Source organism: Lactuca sativa, chromosome 2 (genome assembly GCF_002870075.4).
Source record: "Lactuca sativa cultivar Salinas chromosome 2, Lsat_Salinas_v11, whole genome shotgun sequence".
In the NCBI taxonomy this organism is placed as follows: Eukaryota; Viridiplantae; Streptophyta; class Magnoliopsida; order Asterales; family Asteraceae; genus Lactuca; species Lactuca sativa.
In genome coordinates this window covers 8,624,295-8,644,997 of record NC_056624.2, presented here as the reverse complement: position 1 = coordinate 8,644,997, position 20,703 = coordinate 8,624,295, and the positions used below count along the sequence as shown (strand labels likewise).

At 35.2% G+C, this 20,703-nt stretch overlaps 1 protein-coding gene across 1 annotated transcript; it reads left to right on the top strand.

The window, feature by feature from the left end:
* The first annotated feature begins 11,596 nt into the window (after positions 1 to 11,596).
* Positions 11,597 to 16,649, top strand: LOC111905543 (putative 12-oxophytodienoate reductase-like protein 1). Its single transcript, XM_023901228.3, has 4 exons — positions 11,597 to 11,784; positions 12,930 to 13,070; positions 15,535 to 15,665; positions 15,797 to 16,649. Exons 1-4 carry the CDS (start codon positions 11,681 to 11,683, stop codon positions 16,567 to 16,569), a joined length of 1,149 nt encoding a protein of 382 aa, XP_023756996.1. The 5' UTR covers positions 11,597 to 11,680; the 3' UTR covers positions 16,570 to 16,649.
* The last annotated feature ends 4,054 nt before the right edge of the window (positions 16,650 to 20,703 follow it).

The window sequence follows — 20,703 nt, the reverse complement described above, 5'->3', positions numbered from 1 at the left end:
GCTTGAGAAATTCATTTATGGATTGAAGCAAGCACCTCGCAGATGGAATCTTTGCTTTGATGAAAAGGTCAAGGAATTTGGCTTTTCTAGGAGTGAAGATGAATCTTGTGTGTATGTCAAGGCTAGTGGGAGTATAGTCAGCTTTTTGGTATTGTATGTGGATGACATACTACTCATAGGAAACGACATTCCAACCCTGCAGGAAGTAAAGTCCTGGCTTGGTAAGTGTTTCGCTATGAAGGACCTTGGTGAAGCTGCCTATATTCTAGGGATAAGAATCTTGAGAGATCGGAGTAAAAGACTAATTGGACTTAGTCAGAGTACCTACTTGGATAAGGTGCTGAAGAGATTCAGCATGCAGGATTCCAAGAAAGGAGAGTTACCCATCCAGAGTAACACCAGATTGAGTAAGACACAAAGCCCTAGCACTGAGGCTGAGATAGCAGAAATGAGTCGAACACCTTATGCTTCGGCTGTAGGATCGATCATGTATGCTATGATCTATGGTTTTGGTGTGTTAAGACCCATTTAAATCGACTGCATAGTAATGGTCAAGGATGGACTTGCCGATTTGTTCTTGGGACTCGGCGACTCGAGGCGTAATGACCGCCAATGGACCAGTTGTTAGGGAGGAAAGTCCCGTAGATGTTTAGATGCGAAAAAGGACTTGGGAATCATGGGACTCGGCGAGTGTATGAACAGACTCGGCGAGTCCAAGGCAATCTCCCAACCTTTGAAGATGGACTCGAAGAGTCATAGTCTGGACATGTTCTTATGAGGGAGATGAACTCGCTAAGTTGAAGGAAGAACTCGGCGAGTCTGATGAAGATAGTCTCGATAGTTTGATGGAAGAAAAACCCATCGAGTTCTTGCTAGACTCGACGAGGGGAGTCGAGGTTGTATCGGATTAGTGGAGTGTGGACTCGGCGAGTTAGTGGGCCAACTCGGCGAGTCAGGTCAACTGGATGTTGACTTTGACCAAGGTTGACTTTGTCTGGTTATGGTATTGACCATGGTTAGGGTCATATGTTCTGTTTGATGACTTGAGTATTGTCGTGTAGGGATTGAGGAGTCCAAGGGAGCCGACATTCACGCCGGGGGCAGTTCAGATGCTACACGACATCGAGGTGAGTTACCTTCCAGTAGGGGTAGGTCTACGGCCACAATGCCGACACACCAACAGGGATATTTAGTAGGTAACTTTCTTTGTGATCATTATCTTGGTTTGGTTATGTGACTTGGTCATAATATATGCTTGCGTAATATGAATGTTGTGTTAGTGGTAGTGACAGGGAATAGTCTTTCCCTGGCATAGGTCGTTAGGACCAATAGGTAGGTCAGTACCCCGATATGCTTGACTGTATGTTTATATCTAGCTATTGTATGCTAGTGGTAGGGGTGAAATAGTCCCCAGTTATCGGTTGAAAGATACCGATGGTAGTTACCGGTTGAATGATACCGATGACAGTTACCAGTTGAAAGATACCGATGATGGATACCAGTTGATAGATACCGATGATAGTTACCGATTGAAAGATACCAATGGTAGTTACCGGTTGAAAGATACCGACGATATTATATGGGTATGCGGTATGATGGGGGAATTCACTAAGCTTTTTGCTTATAGTTTTTGATTGTGGTTCCAGGTACCTCTTCGTCAAAGGGAAAGGAGTCGGCGGTGTAGCAGCGCATCACACACATGATTTCTGCATGGAGTTTTCTGGGATTGTACTCTGATTTTTATTACTTTCGATGATATGGTTTTCAGACACGATGTTATGGTTTTTATAAATTGATATGACATTGAAAATGTTTGGTAAATTATGTTATGAATTACTTAATTTAAAATAAAATTTTTGGGATGTTACATTAAATGTGCTTGTGGTGATTATGTAACATCCTAATTTTCAAGGCCAAAAATTTCATTTTTTAATATAAGAGAACCTTTAATAACTTTGTTCCAGACCTTGAAAACATTTAAATTAAAAAAAATCAGATTCTAATCCCAAAGATCACATAATGTGGAAAAATTTGGGTGAATGCGTTGCGATCGTCCCGAGCTCCTTTTTCTTGAAAACTAAAGATAACTGAAACCAAAACTGTAAAGCGTAAGCGTGAAGCTTAGTGAGTTCCCCAAATACCACATACCATACATATCAACTGGGTCATACATGCCATACATACTGTGAGCCATACATATCAAACATAACCATAATCAAGTAAGGTGCTATGTACCAAACATAGTCTTGCCATTATGCCATGGGCCGCATGTGGTCTTTCTTACCAAGCCTAGGACCACCCCCTTGGTCTTACAGACAAGTGCCAAGAGCCACCTCCTGGTCCTCCATGCAAGCATCACAAAGACGACTAGCATACATACTACTCTACTTAGCTAATCAGCAAATAGTGTGCCAGAAGCCACATCTTGGTCTTTCATACGTAATATCATACATTGTGATAGGAGCCACCTCCTTGTCTTTCATGCATAATGCATAGGGCTAACCCCCGGGTCTTCCTTTTATACATAAACTAAGTGGGCCGGCATTGGTGCCTTAGACCCATACACACAGTGAGGAGACTCACCTCACAAGCTGAATGTAGAACCCTACGAATAAACCTCCTGCTGCTAGTTGGCGGATCCTCGAACTGCCGGTCTCTCGACTCCCCGAGCTACCATTACCCAAAATGACAATTAGTCCAAATCAATAATCCTCCTCAGGGTAAAATGACCATTTTACCCCTAGTCTAACTTGGTCCATATCAAAGGCCAAAAGCCATAATACAAAATGGCCCAACACTAGGTAGGCTTTCCAAGCCCACTAATGGCCTAATTTGCTAAATTGGGACCAATCCTTCTGATGGGGTCTTATCCTAAGCCAAAACATATTCTTGGCCCAAAACATGTAACTTCTGATGGCCCAATAAGGCCCAAAGACCCATATTCCATAACTTGGCCCAACTCGAGGCCCAAAACACACCAAGCCCATAATATATGAGTACGCGAGGCGTACTCTTTTGTACGCTAAGTGTACTAGTTGAAGGTGGTGTACGCTGCACGTACCTGCATGTACGCCCAACACACTCCTCTGTTAAGCTACTTTTCCCATTAAGTGCTTAATACTCCGTTCTAGAAGCTACAATTACAGATCCAAGTCCTCTTCAACGTCTTAATCCATAAAGTTGATTACTTGGTGGCTTGCAACCCACCAAGTGAGCCTAAACTTGAAATGTGACAACAAACTTCCATAAAAAAGGCTAGATCTCATGCATGGTCACAAATGAGCCCTAAAGATTGAAACTTTACTGCTATGGGACTCATATGACACTAAGGGTGGAACAAATTCAGATGGAAGCTATTGATGATCCGAGCATCCACTGGTTAGAGCCTTCAGTTTATTTTGATCCGAGTAATGTGGTGGATTCTCAACTTGATTTTCCAATCACTCTTAAGGCTTTTTTTGTTTCGATGCTTTGAGAAGATTGAGAAGGCACCGTTTTCTGACTATGATACTAATCATATGCTCTTCTCCTTCTATCTAAAATATGCCAAGCCTCAATTCAAGACTTGGAGTTTGTAGAAGATTGTTGCTTTGAAGGTTAATGCACCTGTTCCGATTGAAAACTTTGTCAACATAAAGTTCAAAGGATTACGAGGAACAAGTTGTATAGAAGATGAATTCACTTTGACAGACTTACCATGCATGAATCCATATAACTGGATTTCATTGCTCTTGATTGTGTCAAAAGACGAAAAGACTTATGAGCCAATTGTTGCACACCTGAAAAGGATGCTTATTTGCTACATTCATGAACTTGCCAAAATGTATGCAGAAATAGCGTCTGTTCTGAAGAAAAGGTCGGTTCTGAAGCCTGAAGAAGAACCGAAGGACCTCAATAAGCTCAAGCTGGGTAAAATCCGAAAGGAAAATTGGTGTGTGGTGTACCAACGAAAGGATGGTCAAAAAGTTCAGAAGAGTATGTTCTTCTTGAGAGACAAACACCTATACTCAACTGCTGCTCTTCTAAACTCTATCCTTGGTTTAACTGAAGCTTGTAAAGCTAACACCACTGCTGATCAAAAATGTTTCTCAGACATGATCAAGTGGTACCTCATTGTCAGAAACACCCTTCTGAATTTGATGCCGAGATTATTCAAGGTGCATAAAAAGCAACAGTCAAGACATTCCTTCTGAATTTGACACAAAGGGGGAGATTGTTGGGTTTAATAATGTAGTGTCAAATGTATGTGCTAGTATAGTCTTATTTACCGGTTTCGGCCTGTCCATTCACGGTTTTACTTTCTAGGTTTAGCCTATTTATAGTGCATGCATGTATCTATTACGGTTAATGTTTTAGTCGTCCTAATCATAGGGGGACAAGGTCAGACTGATGGGAGGAGCTCCAGATTATCGAAAAATTGTCTAAAAGGCAAGGAAAACAAAATACTTATGAGTAGGAGAAGATAAGCTTCATTCCCTAATCCTGTGATATCATAATTGATTAGGATAAGATCCCCAATCAATTATCTTAATCAAATCCCAAAAAATAAAGTTGTCAAAAATAAAACAGAAAAACACATTTGATTTTATGATTTCCTAAGCTTAAATTTTGGTTCTCTCTCCACTCAACGAAATCTAAGTAAGAAACCCTTTGATTTTTTGTTATTTTTTTTTTACTTTATTGTTTTGATTTTGATTTTCTCCATTGGATTAATTGAATAGAAGAATTTTTTGTGGTGTTTTTTGTTATCTTAAGCGACTAAACTACAAATTTGGAACAAGTAGGTGACCCCTCTCTCTTAATTTATTTCACTATTGGAGTGCAGTTGAAATGGAGCTTTCATCACTATTAGGCCTGTCGAAAAAACCCGAAACCTGTTCTACCCACCCGACCCGTTCCGAATTCGGGTAGAATGGGTCGGGTAGAACGGGTAACGGGTATGAACATTCGGGTAATAGGTTAACCCGATAATAATATAGGTCGGGTTTTAGGTATGAATATTTATTTTCGGGTATACCCGAATACCCGAATTCGTTTTTTAAATAATACCAAATATACAATGCAATCGCGTACGCACACTTCAAATAAAACAAAACTGTTCGTTTCCTTCTTATGAACGACAGCTCGACAGTCGACGCAAACTTGCAAAGGGAATACGACGCTGAAGCTGAAGTCCTGAACCGTCATCACAATTCTCAGTTTCTCTTTATCGCACGTAATGTAATTAAAAAAGTACATAACATATTATAATGATTTGTATTGTTATTATAGATGTACTTGTTAATTATATGGAGTAATTTCCCACCCAATTCTTTATTAAACCAACCAACATGTTAAAAAAAATATCAATAAGTGTTATTTAAGAAATTTTCAGGTATACCCGATAATTACCCGACCCGACCTCAAACCCGAATACCCGAAAACCCGAATTACAATATAGGTCGGGTATCGGGTATTATTTTCTTAAGGAAATACCCGTTCTACCCGAAACCTGAAAATTTTACCCGTTCGACACCCCTAATCACTATTCGTGTTCTCGGTGATTTGAGTCCTTTAAAGTTCTACAACTTTGATTTCAGTCTTAAAATGGTTTTTGTTTACTTATTGTTGATCCAAGAATTAACTCTCTATTAACTGTCGTTTATACACAGCAGATGTCCACTATATGATAGATTTGTCTACTTAAACTAACAATATAAACACACCTTTATGGGCCTTGGATATTGTACGTGGCTTCAAATCTCCTTATGGCGTGAAAATACAAATTCATATATCTACACATACAATACGAAGGCTGATGTGTGTGATAGATTTGTCTACTTAAACTATCAATATACACACATGAAGATGTGGCAAAATATCTTTTTGGATGGTGTTATCATAAGTTGACAATGAGTCGATTTGGGTGGGATTGGGGTCCAACAAAATTTATTAATTAAGTTCAAGATTTCAACCTAATCCGACTTTTTTATTTAAACAGGTTGATATTTTTCAATCCAAGCTAATCTTTCATATTAATGGTTTGTCAACGGGTTAATCCGTTTATGTAATTCTCAACCCAACTTATTAAATAAATGAGTTAAATCTGGGTTAACCCATTTAAAATAAAAAATAAATAAATTAAATAAAAATTTCACCACTTAAATTAGTTTAAAACTTAAATAAACTTTCAAAGTATAATAAAAGTACAATCCAAATTCACAAATACAAAAAAAATGTTCAAATAACATTAAAAATATGTAATTTCGAAATGATTTTGAAGAGTGACTAGTGTTGTCTACGCAAAGAAAAAAAGATAGAAATTGATTGCATTTTTTAAAACATAAATAATAATACAACATTGTAATTTATAAAGTAATACATCGATTAATACATTGTAATTTTTAAATAATTATTAAATAAAATATATGTTAAAGTTAAATGGGTTGGTGGGTTGAAAACGGGTTGACAACATTTATCCAACACAACCTATTTAATTAAATGGGTTAAACGGGTTAACCCATTTATCCTAAATGGGTTGAAAATTTCAACCCAACCTGCTAATTTTAGGTTAGGTTGGTGGGTTGAGTCGATTTTTGCCATCTGTATACAAAGGTAGTAGAAAATTATAAATATATACATTTTTTTAAATATTAAAATATTTTATTCTAGTTGAATGAATGCATATAATGTTTTGTTTAACATCATTTACAAAGAGCATGTTTGACACGGAACGTTACAAAGTGTTTGGAATCTTCTAACGTTTGACAAAACCTTTTTTTTTAAACAAAAAACATTGTTTGACACTACAAGCTTTTGGCGTTGAGTTTAAATAAAACGTTCCAAATCCAAAAGCTGCCTCCCGTAGTGTTTAACAAAACGTCACCATATACCTGCTAGATTTGTCGAACAAGCCCACACTCATTTACTCATGTTATCTATTTAATTTTAGTTAAGTGAATTTATATTACACTTTCATTTTTTAACATCTACTGAAATATAGCATTGCATTTTCATTTTTATGAAAACCTAGCGAGATATAACATTGTACTTTCAAATTTTAATGTTTATGAATAATTCCTATTTTTGGTTTATCTATTTCAATACTTTTGGTAGAAGGTTGAAATGCATGGACGCAATGGTCGTTGGAACACATGGAAAAGTTGATGCTTACAAGCTTTACAGTTAGAAGTGTGCCTCTTGATGGAAAATTTGAGGAATTTGTCAATGTTAAGATCCCATTTTACGTGAATATGCTATTGGTCATGTTGCACTTGTTGACTCCAATAAGTTCATGCGTACCATAATATTATATTTTTGGGTGTTAAAGTGGTAAAGTGGACAATATTAATGTATATTATGTATAGGGATGAGCATATGAACCGAAGAACCGGTCGGAATCGGTACCGGAACCGGAACCCGATGGAACCGGTCGGGCCGGGACCGGGACGTTATTTTTGTGGATTTTTGGAACCGGGAACCGGTAGGAACCGGAACCGATATAACCGGAACCGGTAGAACCGGCAAAAACCGGTAGAACCGGTAAAAACCGGAACCGTATGATGCTATTTTTCGAGGACCGGTTCCAACATTTGAAGACACGACAAGAACCGATAGGAACCGGGAACCGGTGGAACCGAAACCGGTAGAACCGCCGGGCCGGTTCGGTTCTTGATTTTGGCCGAAGCCGGTTCCGGTCCGGTTCCGGCCGGTTCGGTCCTTTTGCTCATTCCTAATTATGTATCTTGTATTTAGCCCATTAGATTAGCCTTTGTGTATGTACGTATAAGCCCATTACTTTATGTATATAGTATTCAATTGATTAATGAAATGATTCAAGGGGAAAATAATTCCTCAATATGGTATCAGAGCCTCTTTAACCTTGGTACCCATACTCCAGCCGGCCCTACCTTCTCCTTCTCGATCCTGTCAGTCTTCTCCTTCTTCTCTATTATGTTATACTTCTATATCAAACATGGCTGATAAAAATAAGCCTTTCACCTGCATCAATATCAAGTCCTATGTTCCTCTTATTCTTGATCTAAATGAATTAAATTATGATGCCTGGCGGGAGCTCTTCCTCACCCATTGTCGCGCCTATGGTGTCCATGGTTTTCTTGACGACACACACAAACCCAAAGACGCAACAGACACCGATTGGGACAACCTTGACAATCTTGTCAAATCATGGCTCTATGGCACAATGACACAATCATTACTCACCATGATCCTCAAACCAAAATCAACAGCCAACTCTATCTGGGAAGCCATTGAATCCCTTTTCAGAGACAATAAACACTCCAGAGCAATTGAACTGGACAATGAGTTGCGCACTCTAGTCCAAGGCGATCGCTCTATAACCGAATACTGCCAGAAAATCAAAGCTATTTCTGATCTCCTAGCAAACATTGATGCACTAGTCCCAGAAAAGACACTAGTTTCATACCTGCTCAACGGTTTAAACTCGAAGTTTGAAAGTGTTTCCATGCTCATCTGTCATAAAGATCCCCCACTTTCATTCCTTGAAGCACGCTCAACTCTTGTTTCTGAAGAGTTTCATGTCAACAGGAACCGCACCCCGACACCCTCACCTCATTATGATCATGGCTCATCTCCTACAGTTCTCGTCACCAACAACAACAAGTCCGACACTAGGCGGTCTCAGCACAACAGATCCTCCTCCAATCGGCGCAACAGTGACTCCTCCAACCGCCGATCATCGCCGTCTTCCTTGTCGCAGGTTCATGCCACTAGTCGCTACCCTCCTCCTGCTCCGTGGAATCCATACTACTATCATTGGGCGGCGTATGGCTGGCCTGCCCCTCCACCATGGGCTGTTCCACGCCCTCATTTGGCTCCTCAACCACAACAACACCGCCGACAACCACCTGCAAACGGGATTCTTGGACGACACCCATCAGCCCAACCAGATTCCTCTACTTCCCAGGGAGCGTTTCACGCTACTACTACTGATCAGTCCTCACTTCCCCCTCATTGGCAATGGTTTCCTCCTATGCCACCTGATCAACCAACCGATCTCCCTGCTGCATACAACACAATGACACTCACTGAACCGGCAGATGCAAACTGGTATATGGATACGGGGGCGACATCCCATCTCGCGTCCAATGCAGGTATTCTATCTTCACTTAGTAATAAGTGTACACACAATTCGGTTTTTGTTGGCAATGAATCCACTATTCCCGTTACCCAAACAGGACATAAAGTTATCCACTCAACAAATCGCCCGTTACATTTGAACAATGTCCTTGTAACACCTGATATTATCAAAAACCTTATTTCTGTGTGCAAATTTACTACTGATAATCTTGCTGCCATTGAATTTGATCCATATGGTTTTTCTGTGAAGGATTTCCCGACCAAGCAGATCCTTCTTAGATGCGATAGTACCGGCGACCTCTACCCAGTCACCCCTTCAGCAGTCGCCTTACTCACTAATCAAGCATCTCTATGGCATCAACGTTTAGGACATCCTGGTCCCCGTGTTCTTCAATCTTTAATTTCTAGTCATTTCATTTCATGTAATAAAAACAATGTTTCGTTTTCCTGTAATGCTTGTCGCCTTGGCAAGCATTCTCGTTTACCTTTTGTTTCATCTAATAATCATGCCACTTAGTTGTTTGAAATTGTGCATTCTGATTTATGGACTTCACCCATTGTTAGCACTAGTGGCATCAAATATTACATCCTTTTTCTTGACAATTTTTCTCATTTCTTATGGGTATACCTGCTTCGTAAGAAATCTGATGTCTATAGCAAATTTCTCCACTTTCGGGCCTATGTTAAGACTCAATTCAAACGAGAAATCCAATCTTTTCAGTGTGACCATGGTGGTGAATTCGATAATCACGAATTTCACTCCCTCTTTGACCAGAACGGAATACAATTCTGTTTCTCATGTCCCCGCACATCTCAACAGAATGGTTGGTCAGAACGCATGATTCGATCAATTAATAATATCATTCGTACCCTTCTCTTTCATGCACATATACCAATCACATATTGGGTTGAGGCCCTACACATGACATGCCACCTTCTCAATATCACCCCTTCCACAACCATTAACAATGAGATCCCATTCACCAAACTTTTTCAAAAAAATCCATCATACTCTCATCTCCGTGTCTTCGGATGCCTCTGCTACCCTTTAATACCCACTTCTCACAAACTTGAACCTCGCTCCACACCATGTGTATTTCTTGGATACCCATCACAACATCGTGGGTTCCGATGTCTGGACCTTCACACTCGAAAAATAATTATCTCCAAACATGTGACTTTCGATGAAACCTCCTTCCCTTTCCAATCTATGACCACTGAAAATCCACCTTCTTACTATTTTCTTGACGACCACCCCTCACCTAATACTTTTTCCGCTGCTATTAACCCACCAATGGAACCTCCAAGCAGCCCACCGTCGTCACCTAACCACCATCAACACACCCACCACCTCACCGACAATCACCAATACCACTCCCCCCTCCAACCACAACTCCTCAGAACAGCCCTCTCCACACTGCCACCTCTCCAAACAGCTCCCACCCTCCCGAAACAACCACAACCAACCCCTTATCGCCTCACTCGTCAACCCTCACCTCCAACCCTTCCACTCAAAACAACCCGTCACACTCTGCTTCTATTCCAGTTAATACACATCCAATGGTTACCCGTGCTCAACGGGGTATTTTCAAACCCATCTCCAAACTTAACCTTCACACCACAACCGAATCTCCATTACCAAGATCCCACCTCCATGCTCTTAAAGACCCCAACTGGACTAATGCCATGAAAACCGAATTTAATGCACTTCTTACTAATGAAACATGAGTACTTGTTCCTAGACCAAAAGATGTTAATATTGTTCGGTCTATGTGGTTGTTTAAAAAGAAATATAAAGCAGATGGCTAATTAGAACGATATAAGGCATGCCTTGTTGCAAACGGTAAAAGTCAACGGCCGATGATTGACTGTGATGAACTGTATAAAGATTTTTTTTTAGGACCATATATATATATATATATATATATATATATATATATATATATATATATATATATATATATATATATATAATAATTTGTCATAGCATTTAAAGATATTTAAATCCTTACGACGAAACTCTTAAACTATAAATTTGGAATGAGGTGTTCAAAAGTTTTGCATGGATATTTTTTTTGTTGGCTGTGCTTTGTTAGTTAGATTTAAATGCAAGGTAAAATGGTCATAGAAATGCTTAACTACAAAATCTAACGAACTTAGTGGGGGTGGACCCGCATTAAAAAGTTTGGAAAGTACATAGACGAAATTGATACAGCTTGAAAACTTTGACTAAAATTGCAATATTTGCTAAACAACAGGGATCATTTTTGAAATTTAGCATTTAAATAATAAAAAGGACTTCATAAAAAAAAGCACCAAGAACAAAATACTCAATTTGGGTTAGCCAGGACCAAAGCCGAAACAAAAAAGAACATTAGAACGGTTCGGGTTTAAATAAATTGTTAGGGAGCAAATACTCAAGTTAGCCCAAACCATAGGGACCATTCATGTAATTTACTCTCATATCTATATAAAATGATGAAAATAAATGGTTCGTTGAAGTAGTTGTCAATTTGGTTCGTGATGGATAACTTTGAGTAATAAATAGCTCTTGGGATATAGTTGGTCAGTGAGAGGAAATATGAAGAAAGAAGTTCGCAAAGAGGAAGAGGAACAAGATGCAACCATGGAGTCTATACCAATCCTTACACCATACATCATGAAAATATTTCATCTTTCTCATAGGTAAGTCTAATTTTTATATACCTTTCTATGGTGAGAAAGTCTTACAGGTTGTTTATCTTGATCACCCAAACATGTTTTCAGAGCTATAAACAATCAGATTCTAGTTTTGTTCTATTATTACACAAAAAAAATCGATTTTTAGTTTGGTGGTTTGTGTATGATTTAATGAAATATTTAACTTTCTATTAATATTCAAAGAAGTTTTTAATACAAAAGGCTACAAGTAAGATAATTTTTAATATATTTCTTTTTCAAAAGAATGGACAGATGGTTGATTTGTAGCCACATAGATGATTATCTTATCATACCTGTTTCTAACGTAATGTCTCTTGAAGCAGAAATTACGTTGATTTTTTATTTAAATATTGTTAGATAATTTAATATCTAGAAATATTAAGATGTCTCGAGTGGAAATTCAGTTAGTTCGATATAGCTTAATAAAGAACAAATATTTTAGGTTCATTTGTAATTCTACTTTTTCTAATTCAATTTGTTTGTTTTAACACCATTTTCTTAATGTTTTACATGTTTTTGTATAATTTGATGAATTCTTTATTTTTTTTATAAATATAAAAGAAATTTTCCATGAAATCTTGGTGGAAATTGAAAAGAGTTCTATATAAAATACTAGTTTCATCGTTACAAAATAAAAAATAAAAATTAAAGCAACACAACTATTCATTTATAATTTAACTTTCTTTATATTCAAGATTAACTTTGATTAAGGGTTTCAATCAATAACATGACACGAAAAAAAATGACATCAAATGAAATTGGAAAGAAATCAAAATTCGAATTCATGTTCTTGTCGTATTTGTCTCGAATGTAAAAAACATGGCGTTGGTTCCTGTCAAAAATTCGATACAAAATCGACACGATTTAGCTTGTGTTTTTCGTGTTATATATGATTAAATATGAATTAAATAAACTAATAATTGTATTATGTTATCTTTTTCGTGTCATGTTATTTTTTACTCGACTCGTTTTTATACTCATGTCGTGTTCATGTTACATAAAACTTGTTGTATCATGTTATGTAAGACAAAAACACGACATGATTACCCCATTTGACACCCTTAACTTTGATATGCTTATCACTTTTTATTATGTATTACTAATACAATTTGCCGTTATAATAATTACAGGATTGTTTTGGCACCTTTATCTAGGCTAAGATCTTACAATTTCACAGCACAACCGCATGCTATTTTGTATTACAAACAAAGAACTACAAAAGGAGGTTTATTGATCAGCGAATCATCTGGGATTTCAGATACTGCTCAAGGGTAACTAACTAGTAACTACTTCACATGTCTTTTTTGATGCACATTTGGTATGGAGTTTAACGTCTTCGTTTTATCGTGTTCCAAATTCTTAACCATTCGGTTCGTAGATTTTATTGTTATAATCTTAATAATAAATATTAATTACTAAAATTATTAACCATAAGTATGGACATTATATATGCTTGAGAGGTTACAAATATATTCATCCATTGAGATTAAATAGTCATACTTATCAACTTATAGAGCTTAAAGAGAATTTTAATATTTTGAGGATAAAATATTTTTGGTCTTTAACATATAAAGACACATTCATTTTCTCGTATAATCTTTGAAGTTGGGCTTCTTTGATTTGGATTTGTGTTTGTTTTTTTATTTATATTTTATTTGGATTTGGTTTGTTGTTTATATTTTTTTATTAATTATTCAAGAAGTTGATTAAGTTATTTTACAAAAATAAATTTTAAATACGTCAAAAAATAATATAAAGGATAAAATGATATTTTTATAATTTAAACGAGGTTTCAACAAAAGAACAAAATAACATATTAAAAATTCAAATCTTAACTATTAAAAATTATAGATTTTAAAAATTCAAATATTGTCAAAGAGCCCTACCAACTTTATTTATTCCACGTATATCTTAAGTTCATAACTATAATCATAACTATAAAACACGTTACAATCAAACAGTTTGCAACTAACATTTAAAAATAAAAGATAATTCATGTTAAAGAGAATTGTATAGGTTGACGTGACACCGAACTAAAATTAAAATCATTTTTATGGTGAATTGTTATAACCTAGACTTTGTGTACTTAAATGTATTTGATAGTAGTGTATTCAATAGGGCTGATCAAAATCAAATCTTAAAATCCGTTGAAAATCAAAAACAAAAAACTAAAACCGTCAGTTTTGGGCTTAGATTTTTCAAAACCGAAAAATTCGGTTTTGGGTTCGATATGCACATTAAAAACCGGCTAGTTGAAACCTATCCAACCCAATAGTTTTAAACCCGAACAAAAACTGACCCAAATCCATAACGTTGATCCTAAAACTCATCAATTAGTTTAACTTTTAATATTTTTTAGTTTTTTAAACTAGTTGGCAATTTTTTAAACCAGACGGTTGATTTTAGTGTTTTTGTTTAATATTAAATTAGGTGGTTGTTTTATTTTATTTAGAATTATTGGAAAGTAGGTCGATAGCATTCTCATTCACATATTAAAATTTGTAATGTCAAATCAACAATATATGGATATCTACGTTTTATAAACAAATTATTACTACCCAACAATATTTAAACGTTTATAAATAGTCTTACATATTTATTGATTTATTTAACTTATAATTTATATAAAATATCATAATTCATAGCACAAAAAGAACATTTTGTATATTTCTATATTTTGTATTTTCGTAATTTATCAAAGGAAACTCAATATCCGTCTCATTTTAATGTGTATCAATTAGTTCTATTTAGTGGTGTGATATATTAAAAAAATCAAATCAATTAATCTTTTTTTCCTTCATAAATTTTAGGGAAATGGACTTAACAAGGTAATTAACTTTTCAGTTTGTTTACATCTGGGTAACTATCTTTTTTTTGTACACATCTAGGTAACGAACTTTTTGGAAGTGTTCACATATGACCATTATGACCGGCTGTAGCAGGTTATATCCGGTCATAACCAGTCATAATGGTCATATGTGAACATTTTCAAAAAGTTCGTTACCTAGATGTGTATAAAAAAAGATAGTTACCCAGATGTGAACAAACCGAAAAGGTAACAGTAAATACACGAATGATCTCTGTAGTTTGGGTAATTTGTGCGTTTGGTCCATAACTTATTTTTTTAACTTAGATGATCCCTACTATTTTTTTTTGTTGTCCATTTGGTCTCTGTCCTACCTCAAAAGACTATTGTGCCGTTTTTATTTTTTTTTCTTATTTATGTATTTATTTTTTATATATTAAAAAAAATAATAATAGACCCCATATATCTGCATCTCCTCACCCTAAATCTGAAACCACATTTGAGAAATTTAAATTGGGTCCCACAATAATCTTTTGAGGTAGCACAGGGACCAAATACACAACAAAAATAAATAGTAAGAATCATCTAAGCTAAAAAATAAGTTATGGACCAAACGCACAAATTACCCAAACTACAGGGACCATTCGCGTATTTTACTGTTACCTTTTCGGTTTGTTCACATCCGGGTAACTATCTTTTTTTGTACACATCTAGGTAACGAACTTTTTAGAAGTGTTCACATATGACCATTATGACTGGTTATGACCGGATATAACCTGCTACAGCCGGTCATAATGGTCATATGTGAACACTTACAAAAAGTTTGTTACCTAGATATGTACAAAAAAAAGATAGTTACCCAGATGTGAACAAACCGAAAAGTTAATTACCTTATTAAGTCCATTTCCCTAAATTTTATAACTAAAAAGACTTCCAAATACTCCTGGGATTTGGAAGAAGGAGCATGTAGAAGCCTGGAAACCCATTGTAGATGCTGTTCATGACAATGGTGGAATCTTCTTTTGTCAGCTTTGGCATTCCGGCAGAGTTTCGAACACGAGTAAGTTCTTTTATTTGTATGATTTGGTTTGGTAATTTGGTTGGAATCCAAAAATTCTACATGTCAATAAAGCATCATATAACCTATCGCTAATCCAGATTCCATTTCTTCTTTTGTTTTCCGGCATTCAGTTTATCAGCCAAACGGCCGATCTCCGATCTCCAGCACAGACAAACCGATTCTGAATCAGTTATTCATCGGTGGTTCTGGAGGTGAAACTTCTCAATATTCACCACCACACAGATTAACAATCGAAGAAATCTCAGAAGTCATCAACGACTTCAAAATCGCTGCAAGAAACGCAATCGAAGCAGGTTTTGACGGCGTCGAGATCCATGGAGCCAACGGATACCTAATCGACCAGTTCCTGAAAGATCAAGTAAACGATCGTACCGATCAATACGGCGGGAATCTCGAGAATCGATGCCGGTTTCCGCTTGAAGTCGTTGAAGCAATCTCTAACGAGATCGGACCTGAGAGAGTCGGAATGAGGTTATCTCCGTTTGCGAACTACAACGATTCCGGGGACTCGGATCCTCACTCGCTGGGCGTTTTCATGGCTGAGTCACTGAGTAAACTCGGAATCGCTTATTGTCATGTGATCGAGCCACGAATGGTGACTCAGTTTGAGAGGGTGGAGACTCGGGACAGTTTGGTGTCGATGAGGAAGGCGTTTGAAGGGACGTTCATTGTTGCAGGTGGGTATCACGATCGAGATGAAGCAAATCGTGTGGTTGAAAATGGCGATGCGGATCTTGTAGCGTTTGGGCGTGCGTTTTTGGCTAATCCTGATTTACCTCGGAGGTTGAAGCTCAACGCGCCATTAAACAAGTATGATAGAAGTACGTTTTATACGGATGATCCTGTTGTTGGATATACAGATTACCCGTTCCTTGATGATTAAGTTGTGAATTACTAAAGTTGAATCTTTATCATGTGATTTCTAATTTTCTATAGTGGGATGGATACAATTTTTAGCCGGTTTGGAGTTCGGACTCACCGCTAATCATAAGCATTTACATAATATTTAATATCTTTTACTTATTATTTATAAAACATAAATTGTTATTATTTATAACATAAATTGATAAATTGTTATGAATAATTAAAAAATGTTTTGTACTAATGATAAACATTTATTTAATTTATACATTTCATCTTGGAGAATTACAAGGCCTTATATTTTGCAAAAAATATTTAATTTTATTCATATTCATTTTTATGTTATTTAATGTTCTTATATTTGTCAAAAATATTTGGCTTTACCATTTTATTTGTGATAACAAGTTTTTGAGATTATCATGGTATTAACTTTTCACAAGAAAACCTTTATATTTGCAATAAAAAAAAAGTATGGCTTTAGCCTTTTATGTTTTAACCTTAAAATACATATTAAGATTTCTTAAAATATTTTTATACTTCTAAAAATATATAAAAATACTTATTCACACTACTAAAATGCATATTAATATTTCTAAAAATATATTTATACTTCTAGAAAGTATATAAATATGCATTTACACTACCAAAATACATATTAATATTTCTAAAAAAATGTATTTTTATATATTTTTATGTTTTTTAGATGTATAAATATTTTTTAGATATATTAATATGTATATTAGAAGTGTAAATATGTTTTTTATTATACTTTTTAGAAGTATATACATGTTTGCAGAAGTATAAATGCATGTCTTTATGTATTTATAAGTATAGATACATACTAATATTTCTAAAATAATATAAAATTACGTATTCATACTTTTAAAAACTATATCTATAAAATACGTATTAATATTTCTAAAAACGCATTTTTACATTTATCAGGCAAAAGACTCACATATAAAAATACATAAAATATTTAAAAAAATGTATATACAATATTTAATTAAAAAAATCATATATAAGTATGTTTTTCCTGCATTAATAAGTATAATATATATATATATATATATATATATATATATATATATATATATATATATATATATATATATATATATATATATATATATAAACATAGTAAAAACGTAAAAGGATAAAACCAAACATTTTTAACAAATATGAAAGGTTTCTTTAGAATTTAATTCTTGAATTAATGTCTAAGTCCATAACTATTTTGGTATGTACTTGACCCGATTGTGAGAATGGTCCTTTTGGGTTGCCTTTACCATAACAATATGTATGATGAATTAAGGAGAAAAATGATTAATTATGATTTATAATATCTAATAAGAATAATATATTAAAGAAGAAATCATGTTTTTTAATTAATATTAGTCAAGAATTAATTGATAATTAATTTTGTGGCTAAAAGAGATTAATTAAATATAGGGGACTGGACTGCAATTATTGGATAATTTAGTTATTGGGCTAAGGAATGCTAAAGGAATAAGGGGTGAACGAAATTATGATGGGAGTCCATCATATTTTCGTCCATGGCCTTATCCCAAAAGGTTTCATGGGATGCTTAGAGTTTAAGCTGTCCATTAGGGTTTAGACTGAAACCCTACCAGCCCACACAAGTATATAAATGACCCCTTAGGCCCCAAAAACGTGGCTAACTGATTCCTTAGGGTTTCTAGACATTTTTGGGTGCCTCCTCTCTTCTCCTTCTTCATCTAGTTGCGTAGTGGTGTTTGTGACTCCATTAGAGGTGCAGCACTTGAGGCACTAAGCTTTCTGAAGCCAAGGATTGATTGTTATTGCTATATAACAATCAAAAGTTAGATCTAAACCCTATTTTATGTTAATACGATTAATTGTATGATAGATCTAGTGTTTATAGCTTTGGATATTCAATTGCATGTTCATTAGACAAACTAGATCCAAAAGCTATTAGGGTTTACATGTACACCATAGGAATGATGTATTGCTCGAAACCCATCAGTGGTATCAAAGCCTATGACTGTTTGTTAGTGAACTTGATGCTCATTTGAATGAAAAATCAAAATTTTTGACTTTTTTGGGGCTAGACTCACTTAGTTCATGACTGAACTCGCCAAGTCCACTGGGTACTCGACGAGTCCAGTGCTGACTCGATGAGTCAGCCGGTCTGACAACTATATTTCGCGATCTTCTTCCTGTTTTGACTGGAGATAATTACCTAAAACGTTTTATATTAATAAACTCCGATTTTTATCAATATTTGGATTTTATCCTTGCCAAAATTGAAGATAATTGTTAAATTTTGATAATCTTTTGATTTATTAGATAAATATTGATTATTTGTAAATTAGATTTGAATTATCTTATGAAATTTAAATAAGTTAAACCCTAATGTTTTGAAAATTTTCTAAACTTGCCCTCAAATTTTGGATTTAAAAAATAATTAAAAGTCTTAATTTGAAATTTTAAATTCTAAAACCCAAGTATTTTGAAAAGTTCAAATTACACCCTTATGGTTTTACTAATTAATTAAGGTGTATAATTAAAAGAGATTTAATAAACCCATAAAGTTTTGGTTTACATTTAATTAAATTAAAAGTATAATTTATTGTTGAGAGAAAAACTTTGAGACATACTTGAACAAACGTTAGAACAAATATATCGCAGAATAGTTAATCTCGAATGATCTAAAGCTCAACAATAATATTTAGAGTTATATGGTTAGAAAGTTAGTTGCGGAAAAGTAAAGAAATGAAATGACAACTATTGTTAAAACTACTAGTCGTCCAGACAACATGTTTTCTATTTGCTATTGTGTTAGGTTTCAATCAAATCCTTGCGAACCCTACATGATTGTTGTTAAGAAAATCTTCAGGTATCTCAAACGAACATCCTCGCTCGGAATATGGTACCCATCAAGCTCAGGTTTCTTTGTGAAAACATTTTCTGACGCTAATCTCGGAGGTTGCGGTTTAGATCTAAAAAGTACAGCAGGAGGATGCCAATTTCTTGATGGCAAACTCATTAGTTGGCAATCTAAGAAACAAACTTGCGTCTCCCTATCGACTGCTGAAGTTGAGTACATAGACGCTGCCTCTTGCACTTCACAAGTAATCTGGATTCAAAGTCAACTTCGTGACTATGGTATTAATATGAAGCGAATTCCCTTGTATTGCAACTCTGAAAGCGCCATTCATATCAGTCACAAATGAGTGCAACACTCAAAGACCAAACACATCGCACTGATGTATCAGTTTATCAAAGATCACGTGGAAAATGGAAATGTCGAGATGCACTTTGCTAGATCGGTTGATCAGCTTGCCGCCATCTTCATGAAAGCCTTACCTGAACAAACCTTTAATCGCATTCTTCAAATCTTAGGAATGATAGAGTCTGGATCTGTTCCGAAATCACCTTCGCACTCATAAAGTTTTGGTTCACTTGTGAATTGGTGCGAACGTTCATAGTGATTCCTAACTCACAACTCACACTGCGAATGGGTGCGAACGCTTGCAGTGACTCGCAAACAACTGTTCATTCGGTGGTTCGGAGCTCTATGTATCCTTTTGTATATTATGTTGTTATTTTTTCTGTTTTTATTTCTTTTTCAGAAAAATCGAAAATCCAAAAATATTTTATTTCTATTTTTATTTCTTTTTAAGAAAACTCAAAAATACAAAAACATTTTCTTTGTTTTTATTGTTATTTCTTTTCATAAAATTATAAAATACCAAAAATTTATGCACACTCATACACGTACTTTACGTAATGCAACTATTATATTCTTGTTTCTTTTAGTATTTGAATGGGTTTATTAAGTCCCAAATAGTGGATAGTTTCCCTTTTTTGCATTTATTTCCTTTATGTGTTAATGCCATATATATGGCCCCTTTGTAATCCATCTTTTAGTAATATGTGAACATACTGTTGAGTGTTTTAGTGTGATTCATTCTTCAATGTTTTGCTGAATTCCCTAGTTGTGTAGTAGGACGATTGTCTTCCAAAGGTTAACATTTTATAGTCGTGTGTATATTCAGCTTTAGTGAATGTGAATACCAAGTATTGAATAAACCGCCTCGTTAAAAAAAGTAACTTAGTTTTCTAATTAACACAATTCGAAAGTATAACGATGATCCATATAAAGCAAAAG